At 37.5% G+C, this 14,540-nt stretch overlaps 1 protein-coding gene and 1 long non-coding RNA gene across 2 annotated transcripts in view; both read left to right on the top strand.

The window, feature by feature from the left end:
• Positions 1-947: 947 nt before the first annotated feature.
• On the top strand, positions 948-7,822 carry LOC147466603 (uncharacterized). The gene is made up of 3 exons (XR_015190792.1): positions 948-1,041; positions 3,685-3,734; positions 7,800-7,822. It is a non-coding gene; the product is annotated as an uncharacterized LOC147466603 (long non-coding RNA).
• Positions 7,823-7,987: 165 nt separating this feature from the next.
• Positions 7,988-14,540, top strand: part of LOC147466602 (golgin-45-like) — a 7,190-nt gene continuing 637 nt past the window's right edge. The window contains exons 1-7 of the mRNA XM_086534788.1: positions 7,988-8,110; positions 9,516-9,525; positions 9,824-10,064; positions 10,523-10,651; positions 11,343-11,471; positions 11,543-11,636; positions 12,052-12,081. Coding sequence (XP_086390914.1) covers positions 7,988-8,110; positions 9,516-9,525; positions 9,824-10,064; positions 10,523-10,651; positions 11,343-11,471; positions 11,543-11,636; positions 12,052-12,081 — 756 coding nt within the window. The remainder of the gene's footprint in view (positions 8,111-9,515; positions 9,526-9,823; positions 10,065-10,522; positions 10,652-11,342; positions 11,472-11,542; positions 11,637-12,051; positions 12,082-14,540) is intronic.

Genomic DNA, 14,540 nt, shown 5'->3' with positions numbered 1-14,540 from the left:
TCATTATCATTACTGTTGCTTTTGTTATCAAATCATCATCCTGATGATAATCATCATTATTGTGATATTTATGAGAGAAAATGATTATTCAAGGAAAGTACTAGAGTTGAAATAAATTAGCCTCTACGACAAATAAAAGATTGCATACAGACATCATCATTCGTCCGCTTGCAATTGCATAAGAGCAATTTGTGGCATGTTCAGGCCTCGTGTCGCACGCTTCAGACCGCAAATGCATGGAAACACTTAATTCATATTGTTAAGAGAGAAAGAGGGAAAAGGAAAGCAAGAGAGAGAAATATGAGATGATTCAAATAGCTTAATGCACATTGTGTTGACAAGATGATTTAGAAATTCCTGATATTAAAAGTAGATCACTTAAAAATGGAATCATGCACGCATGATTCCAGAAAGCATTCATTTACACACTTATACACGCATAAATATCAATAAAAAATCGGCTGTTTTGTGAGACGACTTTTTCTTTCTTAACCTGGAACATTTGAGAACCAATTCTGACACAATATTATCCATTGCGAGAACATATTTCAAAGGCAAGGTATTGACAAATGTCCTAAATATTTCTTGTGGAAACTGAGAAATGTGTGTATATTTGGATATTTTGGATATTTTTGCACTCTTTACAATTTGACATTTTTATGAATTTGATTCAAAACATACATTTTGATTATTTTATTTTATTTTGACAGAAAGTTTTATTATATCTAGGATCCTTATCGATGACATTACAGCGTTCGAAACTGTGTTTTGTCTATAAATTAACATATCTTATTTTCGTCAGTATCAACTAAATCATTCCACAAAAAAATATAATCCAACATCCCCCAATACCCATCACAATTCAACATAAATACCTCTCCATAGGATTAAGAAAGAGAACACGAGAAATAAAAGTTAACATAGTTCCCCGAGTTCAAGCCTTCGAACACACGCGAAAGGTAAACAGACCGTCAAGGAAGAAAGTGAAACTTCTTCCTCTTCCCTTAAACTGTGATAAATTTAGCATAATTACCTTCAAAAGTAAGTTAAATGTACCTTAGATATTAAGACGTGAGCATCATTTCGTTATCTTAAATGTGATTGTTGATTATAATTATCTTAGAATAAGAAGATACAGTAAGAAAAGATTTTTATTTTTGTTTTCTTGGATTTTACGATTTTTTGGTGAATTTTTATGGGAATATATTCTTCCGTTTCTAAATATTAATGTAAATCAATATCTACTCTTCTCTACTTTCCTCAAGGTATATCCATCAGGTTAAATGCAAAAATATTTACTTATTCAATAAATACGCAGAACTTTGAAGTTTTTTTGCTAATGTTTTGTGACCTTGAAGATGTGAACGTGTTTGTGTCTTTATCTTTATCAAGGTTTCACGCCTCGAAAGATTTTACTTGTTTTATTTGTTTGCAGGTTTATCATTTTTGGTTATTTAAGTCTGTATTGAGCGTATGGTGGTGTTAGATGTATTACTGGTACTTAGGATATGCCATATGTGATGTGTGTGTGTGTATATATATGTATATGTATATGTATATATATATATATATATATATATATATATATATATATATATATATATATATATATATTTAATGTATATATTTAATGTATATAATAAAACACTGCCACAATATGCAAGATTTTCCTTTCATATTGTGGCAGTGTTTTATTATATCTGTATTGTGCATGTTACTGTGTTTGTGTCTTTGTGATTCATACATAAGAAAAAGAAAAAAGAAAAGAAAGAAAAGAAAAGAAAAAATATATATATTTTTTTTTTTTTTTTGCTTGGTTGTTGTTACCCTTATGTTCTTACAGCATGGGTTAGAAAGTAGATTTACTTGAACATTTTCTCACAGCTTCTACCTAAAAAGTCTATAGCTTTGCATTATTCTCAAATATGATGCATAAAGATTGCAAAATATATCTTGAAATAAATTTTCATGTAGACATAAAGTATGTATGTATGATTTTTGGTGAAATTTTTATTTTAATGCAGAGCCCCTCCACTATTCCTTTATATTACATGAGGATATGTGCATGATAACACTAATGACCATGATGATGATTATGACAATAAAAATCACAAGTTGATAATGACTGTATGTGAGGTTAGTGATGAACATATTACAAAAGTTAACCATTTGACTATTTTTTATATGATTATTATTTTGTAGTATATATTCAGTGTCTGTCTGTCAGTAGCCCCATCCTGATCAGCACAGTCTCTATGCCTTCAGTTATATCAGCAAACCTCCATCACATATAGTTTGTAGAACACCTTGGAGATTTATTGCCAACAAAGGAGCCAGTCCAACCTCAATCTTGTTTAGCCCATTGACGCTGGATGATGTCATATAAGAATATTTCCTTCACGATGGGTGCGTTCTATTGTATCTTGGATTCTCCCCATATATGCTTGTTCTACATAGTTACATTTGTATATACAGATTGTCATTGGATTTGTATAAACACATTTTCCTGACATGTCAAAAAAAAAAAAAAAATGATTAATTAATTTAAAAAATAATAATAATAAAATAAATGAATAAAAAATATATATATATAATTTTTCCACGGCCTCATGCCTCGAGAAATTTCTTAGCTGGTGGCTGTAGACACTTGCTGTCATGCCAGTGGGAGCAGCATTAGGCATATATATGGGGAGTCATGAGTTGGTTAAGTAAACATGAAGGTTTGTTGGAGACTGTAGAGATTACTGGACATTACACAACTATTGGGTTTGAGTTTGTTGACCATCCAAGATTATTATAAGAAAAAGTCCTTATTTGTAAGCAGTGCAATGTCTTCTAAACCTTTGGCAATATCGTCATTGTTATAGTTGTTGTTATCATTATTGTTTTTTTTTTTTATTATTATCATTACTGTTATTCTTATTTTATTATCATCATTATCATCATCATCATCATCATCATCATCATCATTATTATTATGTTTATTTATGTTATCATCATTATTTTCATTATTATTATCATTCTTGTTATTATCATTATGATTCATGATAATAGTGCGTAACAGAAATGTCCAATAAGATGATAAAGGTAATAAGTAATCAGAGTGGTGGCTTTACAATTACAAGGACTCAGGTTCATGCCCAACCAGCCGCCCTCGCATGACTCCTTGGCTGTGAATTGGTACTGGCATCAGCTGGGGATAAGTTGAGGCAAATAAGAGTTTCCTAGCCTTCCTAAATAGCCCTGACAGCATAGTTAGCATGGTTCTCGGTGGACATGCTTCATGCCTCTCACTTGGATATGGGATCAGCATTGTATTGTGATGCTGAATATAAATTTGATATGATTATGATGATTGGAATGGTAATTCTGATGATGAATTATACAGGAGATTAATAATAATAGAGTTGTAAGAGTCACGATGATAATGATATTGATAATGATGATGATAATTACATGCGAAATTATCACCCTGGAAGTGTTGACAGAAATAGATACTAGAAATGCTAGAAGTAAAGTATTTAAAACTTGACTAATGAATAAAATATGCATATGATATATATGTTATTCATAAAAGATTATGGCAAACACTCACTGCAACTGAAGTATGAAAATTAAGTGTTATATTTTTTCTTTCTTTTATTATGTAGTTTATTTGCTCACTTTTTTTTCATTCTTTTACAGAGCTATAATAATAATGAAGCCTTCAGGTGCTATTAGATATCCAGTACAAGGTAATGTGGTTTGAAATGTTATTTTGGATCTTAAAAGTTTAGGTTTATTTCTTATTTCTGTAAATACCTAATTCTATTTTATTATAATTAAGTGATTGGTTCACACACATATACGCGTATGCACAGACACACGCACATGCACATGCACGTGCACACACACACACACACACACACACACACACACACACACACACACACACACACACACACACACACACACACACACACACACACACACACACACACACTTACACACGCACATGCACACGCACATGCACACACACACACACACACACACACACACACACACACACACACACACACACACACACACACACACACACACACACACAAACACACACACACACACACACACACACACACACACACACACACACACACACACACAGACACACACACACACACACACACACACACACACACACACACACACACACTAGGGTATTTCAATAATTGCAACTTTTGAAATGTCATCGTGACTGTACAAAAATAGGCTCCATATATCATAAAAATGAAATGTGAAAAAAATCAGCTTGATCTGATAACGTTTAGGGGTTGCACTTTTCAATTTAATATATTACGCATTTCCGCGGAATTGGGGCCGCGCAGCGGACGAGGTCCACGCACTTCGAACTTCCTCGCTAACGTTAAGTGATCATAGTTCCCTTCCGAATCATAATCAAATTTGTGTCTTTAGGTCATCAAGTTCCTTGCTGACCTTGGGCACTTAAATATTACATGTAACAAATTCTTCACTGATCTTAGTCACTTAAATAACGCATATAACAAGTTCCTCGATGACCTTAGGTCACTGACTGACCTTAATGGCCTATAAAAGTAATGCCCGTGTTTCTTCAATAAGCATACAAATGTTAGTTAATGAATAACATTATTATACATTCCAACAAGCTTCTGTTGTGTTGCTATGTGTTTGTGATATTTTAGCACGATATAATTCGCTGAAAGTGATTAAAATTCAAACGTTTCTGGACGAGAAAATGCTTCGAAACCTGTGACTGAATTGAAGAATTATATCAGAAATTTGGACTGAAGACTATTACTAAACTAAATGCTATCACAAAAGTACTAAACATAAAGAAAGTATCTTATTATACACAGAAGGAGAGTTTGAAAGTTTCGTTTACTGGTACTGAATTCGTATCTTTTAAAGGCAAGAGACAACCGAGAGAAGTGCTACAAGAAGACATCGAGTTGTATGAAGCAAAGTTAAATGGTAGTGCTGGATCCCTTGGTTCTGTTGACCATAAAGCTACTAAAAGGAAGGTATACAGAAATAAGAGGAAATGTAGTCTGGCAAATAAAATAACTGAGTGACATTCAGGAATATGTGAAAACCAAACAGACAATGAACATGACAACGGAAACCAATCTTCGTCAACCTTAGAAGATTTGTCCACTCCTGATAACTGCCAGGAAAGAAACGGAAATACACCACGGAAATAATGCAACAAATTTTATTAGACTCCTGTAGTGGAAACTGCATTGTGGTGGAACGTCTCCAGTGAAGCTGTACAAGAGATACTGATGTTTTTTTTGTTTTGTTTTTCTCAAGTAGTAGGCCTTGACAGCAGATTGATTCCTTCAGATACTACCATATTCCACAAGAATAGGGAGGCAACTATTGGTAAAAGAGTTGACACTCTAGCTTCATTGAAGAAAAATAAAATATGAACAAAAACAATATGTCATAACCTCAGGGAATTAACAGAAGTGATTGATTTTTTTTTAGGATATAAAGGATGAGGTCCATTTTAAGTGTCCAATTGACTTTAATGCTATTGACGGGTAACCATGCATGAACTACTGGACAGACAAGCAAAATTATTTTGTCTTGAGTCCTTAAAAGAATTTTAAAAACATGACATTGCCTAGGATATTTGTGCCATTTAGTGTTAGGTGGTTAGGTTATATGTGTTCATCATTGCATGTTTGTATCACTTGATGTTGTACTTGATAAATTATAAAGTATTGAAAATGCTGATTTGCCATCCCAGACAAAAGTTGGCTTGAAAGACAATCTTATTAGATGCTTGAGGACATTGCAAAAGAACCCTACTGTTATCAAAGGTATCTTCGAGTTCTCCAAAATCCATTTCTTTTGCTGGCGAAAAGCTGTCATTAGCACCGGGCCGACAATATTTCAGACAGCATTTGGGGCATCTCAAATGTGTTCAGAAGTAGGGATCAGATTAGGGTTTGACAAATCCTACTTTGCATCCATCAGTAGATATCTGCATAACACAGATGTTATTTTCATGCCACTCTCTCACGATGCTGACTGCATGCATGAGGTATTTGGTATGTTGAAAATGGGATTGGAAAAAGCTGGATATACAAACCAGCCAAACTGAAAGATCGAATTCGGTACAATTTTTCCAATGAGAAGTTATGCAACCTCAGCACAGACAATTTTGTGAATGTCTCAGGTTTTTCGGAAAGAGTGTTTAGTTCCCCTTTGTTCATATACGGGAAGATATGAATAAGATATGCTAATTCCCGGCCATAATCAGCATTGTGAAAGACTGATTGGAGACATGAAGCGGTCCTGGGACATCAATACCCTTGTCTCTATATCAAATATACGGTAATTGCGGAAGAGATTGAAAGGAAATGTGGATAGGGTAATATAATATATGTGAGAAGTTGTTGCATGTTATAGATATTGCCAATAAAAGATACGTTTCTAATTTGTTATATTATGCTTAATTATAGAAAAAATACTCTTAAAAGTTAAAATTATACTATACACGATTGAATAAATCAACATAGTTTGAATACATCGTTAAGTAATTACTGCTAAAATGACGAAGAAAATATAGAAAACGGGTAATTTCACCCCAGACTAAACTAATTATTTAATCGTATTTTTAGTATCTTTGAGTAAAAAGTGCAATAGGTAAATATTGATAAAAACAAATAAAAATGGTATCACTAGTCAAGAAAAAATAAATGGAGCCTACTTCTGAACAGTCTCCGTGAATTTGAAGGATTTTTCAAAAATCACCAATTATTGAAATACCCTAACACACACACACACACACACACACACACACACACACACACACACACACACACACACACACACACACACACACACACACACTAAACGTATGAGAGGGTTGAGAGGAAACGTGTCATTAGGTGGGGAGGGGGTTGGGTGTTAGAGGCAAACCACACACTTACACACACACACAAACTTACAGACACACACACATACACTTACACACACACACATACACTTACACACACACACACACACTTACACACACACACACACACACTCACACACACACACACACACTTACACACATACACACACACACTTACATACACACACACACTTACACACACACACACACACACACTTACATACACACACACACTTACATACACACACACACTTACATACACACACACACTTACACACACACACACACACACACACACACGCATACACACACTTACACACACACACACACACACACACACACACACACACACACACACACACACACACACACACACACACACACACACACACACACACACACACACACACACACACTTACACACACACACACTTACACACACACACACTTACACACACACTTTTACACACACACTTACACACACTTACACACACACACTTACACACACACACACACACTTACACACACACACACACACTTACACACACAGGGACACACACACACACACTCTCTCTCTCTCTCTCTCTCTCTCTCTCTCTCTCTCTCTCTCTCTCTCTCTCTCTCTCTCTCTCTCTCTCAGTGTCTCTCTCTTTCTCTTTCTCCTTCTCTCCTCTTTTCCATCTCTCTCTCTTTCTCCCTCTCTCTTTCTCCCTCTCTCTTTCTCTCCATCTATCTGTCTCTCTATCTCTCTCTCCTCTCTTTCTCCTTCTCTCCATCTCTTGTTCTCTTTCTCTTTCCCTCTCTTTCTGACAGAATTTTATCATAGCATGGTATAAACAACATTTCCAAACAAATCTCCTTTTCCATTCCTCAGGTGTGACCCTCCACAGAGTTGCTTTTTGAGGCAAGAGGTCACAGGGAGATGGCCAGGAGCGGTGGACATCCCCGCATCTCCTGCTTGTGAAACGGAAGGATGTCTCTCGAGCATGTCCGGATTATAATAGCCTCTCCTATTAACATATTGGAGTAGAATATTTATATGGGTGGGGGAATACCCTGGATATGCGAAATAAAAATTTAAGGTTAAAACAAGTTGTTATTGGGGAATTGTTAAGGAGGGTATGGCAATGTGATGGGAGGTTTGGTTTAGAAAAGTGGGAAGTATGGGAAATATTGGGTGTTGGGGTAAGGGTGGTAATAAAATGTATTTAATAATAAGTTATAGAAAAATTTGTATGATTTAATTAGATTTGGATTGGGGAAAAATAGAGAATGGGGGGGAGGGAGAGGGAAGGGAGGAGGAGAGTGTGTTGGTAATATTGGTAATGTAAATTTTAGATTGTAATTTGGGGAAGGGAGTAAAGTATTTTGAGTTGAAATGGGGATTATGTTTTATGTTGGTTATTGATATTTGGAATGAAAGGGAATTGGTTTTATATATAATTTTATTAAGGGGTGTAGGTATTTTAATTTTTTGAGGTTGGGGAGGGGTGAGGTGTAGGGGTTTTTGGGTATTTGGTTGGGGGGGGGGTAGGGGGATTTGGTGTTTTATGGGTTTTGGTTTGTTTTGGGTTGTATAAAGGTATGAAAGAATAGGTGGTGGTGTGGAAGTTGGGGTGTGTTGGTGGTGTAGTTGTGTGTTGTTTGGGGTGGTGGTGGTGGTGATTTTGTTGTTTTGTTTGTTGTGGTGTTGGTTGTTATTGGTAATGATGGTTGGGTTTTTTGGGTGTTGGTTTAGTATGTGTGTATGTGTGTTGGGTTTGGTTTTTGGTTTTGTTAATTTTGTTTGTTTTTTGTGGTGGGTTGTTGGTGTTGTGGGTTGTGTATTGGGTGTTGGTTTTGGGGTTGATGGTGTTTGTTTGGTTTTGGGTATGGTTAGTTTATGTGTTGGGTGGTTATGTTTTGTGTTGGGGTGGGTTTGGGTTGGGTGTGGTTGGTTGTAGGGTGGGTTTGGGTTGTTTTAATGGGTGTTGTGTTTTATGTTTTGGGGGGGGTTTGGGGTGTGGTTTTATTTATATGTGTTGTTGGTGTGGGTGGGTGGGTGTGTTTGTGTGGTGTGTGTTGTGTTGTGTGTTGGTTTATATTTTTTGATGGGGGATTTTGTTATTTGGGATTGTTTTTATTTAGTGGTTGTTGTGGATGGTTTTTTGGGATTTGTTAGTTTGGTAGGTTTTTGTTTTATGGGGAGGGAGGGGGGGAGTATTATATGTGTAGGTATAGGTTTTTATTGGTTTTGGAGTTTTGTTTGGGTGTGGGGGGTATGGGGGTGGGGGGTGTTTTTGGGTGGGGGTGTTGGGTGGGGGTGTTTGTTTGGTGTGGTGGTGGGGGTGGATGGTTGTGTGGTGTTGATGTTGTTTGGGTTTGGTTTTTTTTGTTGTTGGGTTTGATGTTTTGGGGGATGTGTTAGGTAGAAGGGGGATGTTGATGGTTAAAGGAGTGGGGTTTTTTATGTTTGTTTAGATTGAAGATATGATGGGTGGTTTGTGTATTAGAGTTTTGTTTGAGTTGTTTGATAAGGGGACTAAATATTCACATGTAGCTGAAAAGAGGTCTCTATTTCTGAATTGTCTTTGGTTTTTCCATATATCAGCTTCTCAAATGTAGCTTTAATAAACAACCCCCTTTGACTGTGAGGTCCCTCAAAAGAGATTATCAAGATCACAGATATCGAGAGAGTCCCTGGACCATTATCCCCCTTAGAATTTAGGAGAATTTGAGAATTCTTTTTTTTTTTTTTATTTTTTGTGGAAATTCTACTAGAACTAATGACCTCTCTAATCTAAAATCCCTCAACTTCTCTTGGCTGAATTCTTGCAATGAGCTTGACAGTTCCAGATCCAAGGATATTCCAGCTTATCAACCATGATTCCTTATGTTGCCATGATCCAATCAGTTAAGGTCAAGAGACCCACAAACCTATTCCAACACAACCCATTCCAACATACAATGTCCAACTCAAGAAACTCCTGGTGGCCTCAGTGGGGAAGACGTCCAGGCCAGTGCAAGTCCGTCACCCGAAACAAGGCACGATGGCCACCATGATCCGCCGTTACTCGGAGAGGGTGGACCGCGACTATGAGGAGAAGGAGAAGATGGAGATCCAGTGTGACGTGTGGCGGTCCAAGTTCCTCGGGAGCAGGTGAGGCTCTTCCTTCTCTGCCTCGTATTCCTGTTTGTCCTGCCCTTTTGTTTTTTTTAGTCATGATCAATTTTTTCCTCTACCTCCTCCTCATTCTCCATCTTTTTTTCCTTCTATTTCTCCTCCTCCTTCTCTCTCTCCTCTTCCTTATCTTTCTACATCTCCTCCTCCTGTTTTTCATCCTTTTTCTCCTCCTTCTCCTCCTCCTCCTCCTCTTGCTTCTTCTCTACCACTTTCTTTTCCTCCTCCTCTTCCTTTTCCTCAGTGATCTTTTCATTGTTTTTGACTCCTGTGTTTTTATTTTTTAATTTTTTTATTTTTTTTATTTTCTTTTATTTTTCAAATGACCAACAGCTTTCAATCAGACACTCGCAAGACGGTTATTCAATAATTCTAGCAACATTTCTATGTAGTCACTGATCCTCCTCTCTTTCTCTCTCTTACTCTGTCACTGGCAGCATGTTGGTGGATGAGTTGGCAGGGTGGAAGGCAGCTCTCATGCGACACATAGACGAGGCAGAAGAAGCCCTACACATCATGATGGACGAACATGACATGGCGAGGCAACACGTCCTGAACATGTACAGGCAAGTCCCAGTCAAGGAGGATTGACAAGTGAATTGTTGTTAGAACATGTTTCAAATGGATCTAATATATCCTATTGTTTATTTATTTTGTTTTTGTTCTATTCATTTGGTCAAGTAAAGAAGGAGGACACAAAGTGAGAGACAAAGGGAGAAGGGAAAGGTGAACTAATGGTTATTAGAGACTTTTTTTTTTGTTTTAGGGGTGGGATACTATTTATATTTCACACATTTTATCATGGTTTTATTTGTTTTATATCAAGTCTATCATCTTCATTATCTTCCTCATTAATCATCAGTTATATCATCTTCACGAAATTCATAATACAAATTTACGAAGCTCCCAGAATTTTGTTAACAGTCCCTTTGGCCATGGGCAATTGCAATAATTTACAAGCTATTTATCTTTAATTGTGTAACTAGGACATCATACTGATTGCTAATTTTGCTAATTTTAATACACTTTGCTAATATATCATATGTAGACTCATATCATACCATAAATCCAGAAAATAATAGAAAATACACACAATGTTTTAAAGATACCCATCCCGGACGGAATATCTGAATATTTGGCCCATCCCAGAAGGTGTTATTGGGTCATTAATCCTGTTTAACCAACCCTAACCAAATATACTCAACCCCTTTCTCTCTCTCCCCACACACACACACACACACTCTCCCTGCCCAACAGGATGAACAAACAGCTGCGCGATGCCTTTGACCCCCTTGCTGCACAGTCAGGTGGTGTCACATCCTTGACCTCAGCCGACCTAGTGACTCTGGCCGTGGACGGGGACGTGCTGGCCGAAACAGTCCGGGAAAAAAAAAATAAGAAGAAAGAAGAAGAGAGATACCGGATCAGAAAAGAAAAGGAAAAGTCCTATTTGTAAGCCGGCTCTTGGGAGACCTCGGGAGGGCCGTGGGCTGTGGGCTCTCAGTGGAGGGCCTCGAGACGCTGACCCCAGGCGAGAAGATGGCACGGCAGGTAATGATGGGTCTTGGGTTTAGGGGCTTGCCGTTTTTATGGTTGATGGTGTATGTATTTTGTGTGTGTGTATGTGTGTCTGTCTGTCTGTGTCTGTGTCTGTGTGTGCATTTGTATATAAGGGCGAGTGTGTGTGTCTGCCTGTCTGTATGTCAGTATTTCTTTCTTCATATGTTTTTCCTCAGGGCTCATGTTTCTGGATACTAAGAATGCAAGATTTTTATGTCCTATTAATCCTATTTTTTTACAGTAATGTAAACGTCATAGCTAGATATGAAGAACAAAAAAAAAAAAAAAAGTGGATCCACAAGGTAGCTCACTCATTCATAAAAATCTCCTAGACTAGATAGTTATCTCTTCTTTCTTCTTTTTTTTCCCCTTTTTTTCTTAAGCCAAATCATTCTTAATATTTCAGGCTTGTGAGAAGAAAATCAAGAAACCATTTGTGAGTAGCAAGGAGTTCTCATTTCTTTACCACGAGAAATCTTAAAAACAGTCTGCCCTTTTTAGGTTGAGTTGCTTTTCACAGTGTGCCGTAGAGGGCGTGTAGCTGACTTGATCCCCTCTTCTTTTGACGATGGTTGATGCTTCTGCCTCTACAAGCGAATGTTTCTTTGTGCTTCTTCTCCTTCTAAAGACAAAGCGATTTTAATGATAGTAATGGTCGCATCGGAAAAGAGACGGAAGGGAAGTTTTAAAGAGATGACTGACAGCTGCTTGAGGAATGTCTCTTACTTTGCTAAGTGATGTTGGTCACGAGAGGGTCTTAGAGGGGAAGGCGCACACACACACTCCCATTTCCCTCTCTCTCCTCTCTCTCCTCTCTCCCCTCCATCTCTGTTTCTCTTTTCCCCTCCCTTCTCCTCTCTTTCTGTCCTTCTCACCTCTCCTCTCCCTTCTCCCTTCTCCCTTCCCATCTATCCTCTCCCCTCCCTTCTCCCCACTCCCCTACCTTCTCTCCCCTCCCTCTCCCCTCTTTTTCTTCTTCTCTCCTCTCCTCTCCCTTCCCTTCACTCTCTCCCTACTCCCCCTCCATTCTCCTCTTCCATTTCCCTTTTTTTTCCTCTCCCCTCTATCCAATTTCCAGAGAGAGAGTACACAAGAATGAGGAGGAGAGAGAGAGAGAGGGAGCTATAACATTAGTTATAGGAGGGAGAACGGAGAGGGAGAGGGAGGAAGGGCTGAGGGAGAGGGACTCAGGAAGGATAGGGGAGTGTGTGGTGGGGGAGGGGCAAACGGAGGGGAGGGGAGGGAGAGTGGGGGGGGTGGAGAGAAGAGAAGGAAACTAGCCAGCTATTGAGTATTGTAGTGGCTGTCGCTAATCTATTTTGAGAGGCTGTAGGAATAGAGATGAGGTTACATTATATATATATATATATATATATGTATATATATACATATATATATATATACATATATACATATATACATATATACATATATACATACATATATGTATGTATGTATACATACAGTTTTTTTTTTGTAGTTGCGTTACTATGATCTTGGCTTCTATGCATCATGGTTAAAGCCTTGACAGTGCTGTTGGTGAACTGCATTTGACTTACTGGGCCTTATGTAAAAGTATGATTTACATAGCTCATGCCTCCATTATTTTTATTTGGAAAGGAATGATGTAAAGCAGACTGTGAAATGCTCAATAATTTGTGAGAAAAACTAGGTTTGAAATCCTGCAAGAAATCGGGACGATGAATGGCACCTTTGCCCATTAGTTTTGCGAATTGTTAATAGATGCCGCCATTTACAGTTCTCAGACTTCTGTAAATAACTAAATCCTGTAAATGAATCTTCAGGACGCTCTTGCTTTTATTAAGCTTTCTTTTGAGCCTTCACTCTGAAACTCTCTCTTCCTTCGAAGTCAGTAAATAAGCTGTTTGTGAAAACGTTTTGTAAATACTAAAAGGGGAGAGGGATTTTTACCCCGTCATGATTACGGTATAATTCTGTTTCTTCTTCATTTTCTATTCCTCTTTCTTCCTTCTTCTTTTTGGTTTCCTCTTCTTACTCCATCATCTTTCTCTTTTTTACTTCTTCCTTTATTCTTCTCCTCCTCCTTCATTTGGATTATCTTTGATTTAGTCCCTGACATTGTTGAAAAAAAATTGATTTAATCCTGAAGCAGTGATTGTATTAGATCACCATATGTTTATCATATGCTGTCATGCCTTTGTTAGTTTTTTTATATTGGATAAATGCAACAGATCTTCATCATCAACATTTTATAGTTCCTGGTTTTAATTACCTAGTATCGTAGTTGAAGTCGCACCCAAGATTTCCAGCGCATCTCCAGAGCTCCTGCCTCTTTCATCTTTTCTTTTCGTAAGCTCGGCAAACTCTGTCTCTCGGCTTTGGACTAGGGTCTTCATTTCTCTTAGAGTGGAATGCAAGATCTGATTTCTTTTCTTCGGCTAAACGCAACCGCATCCCAAGCAACCGGGATATTAATTTGTTTGCAAGCTTCCCCGTCTAAAACAGGAATGCCGCGGGAGTAAGGTTACGGGCGTTTGGTTGTTTGCTCTTGTTTGGAGGATTTCTGTTCTAAATCTTCACTTGTGTTCTATTTCTTCTCTATTCTTCCGATTTGGATTTTTTTTTTTTTTTTTATGATTTTCTTTTGTATTTCTTCTTTGATTTTGTTGATCTTGTCTTTTAGATTCTTTTCTTTTTTTCTTTTTGTTTCATCTCCCTGTATTTTTTTCTCTTTCTCTTCCTCTTCTGTTTACTTCTCTTTTGTTTCCTCTTCTTCCTCTTCCCCATTTCCTCCTCTTCCTGTTCCTCTGCATCCTCCCCTTCCTTTTCTCCCTCTTCCTTATCATCTCCCTCCTCTTCCTCATCTACTCATCTTTCTCCTTTTTCTTTTCCTCTTCCTCTACTTCCTTTTCC

The sequence above is a fragment of the Penaeus japonicus genome, unplaced genomic scaffold (assembly GCF_977035675.1).
Source record: "Penaeus japonicus unplaced genomic scaffold, GWHDUDI00000001_assembly GWHDUDI00000042, whole genome shotgun sequence".
NCBI lineage: Eukaryota > Metazoa > Arthropoda > Malacostraca > Decapoda > Penaeidae > Penaeus > Penaeus japonicus.
This window is presented reverse-complemented; position numbering and strand designations above follow the sequence as displayed.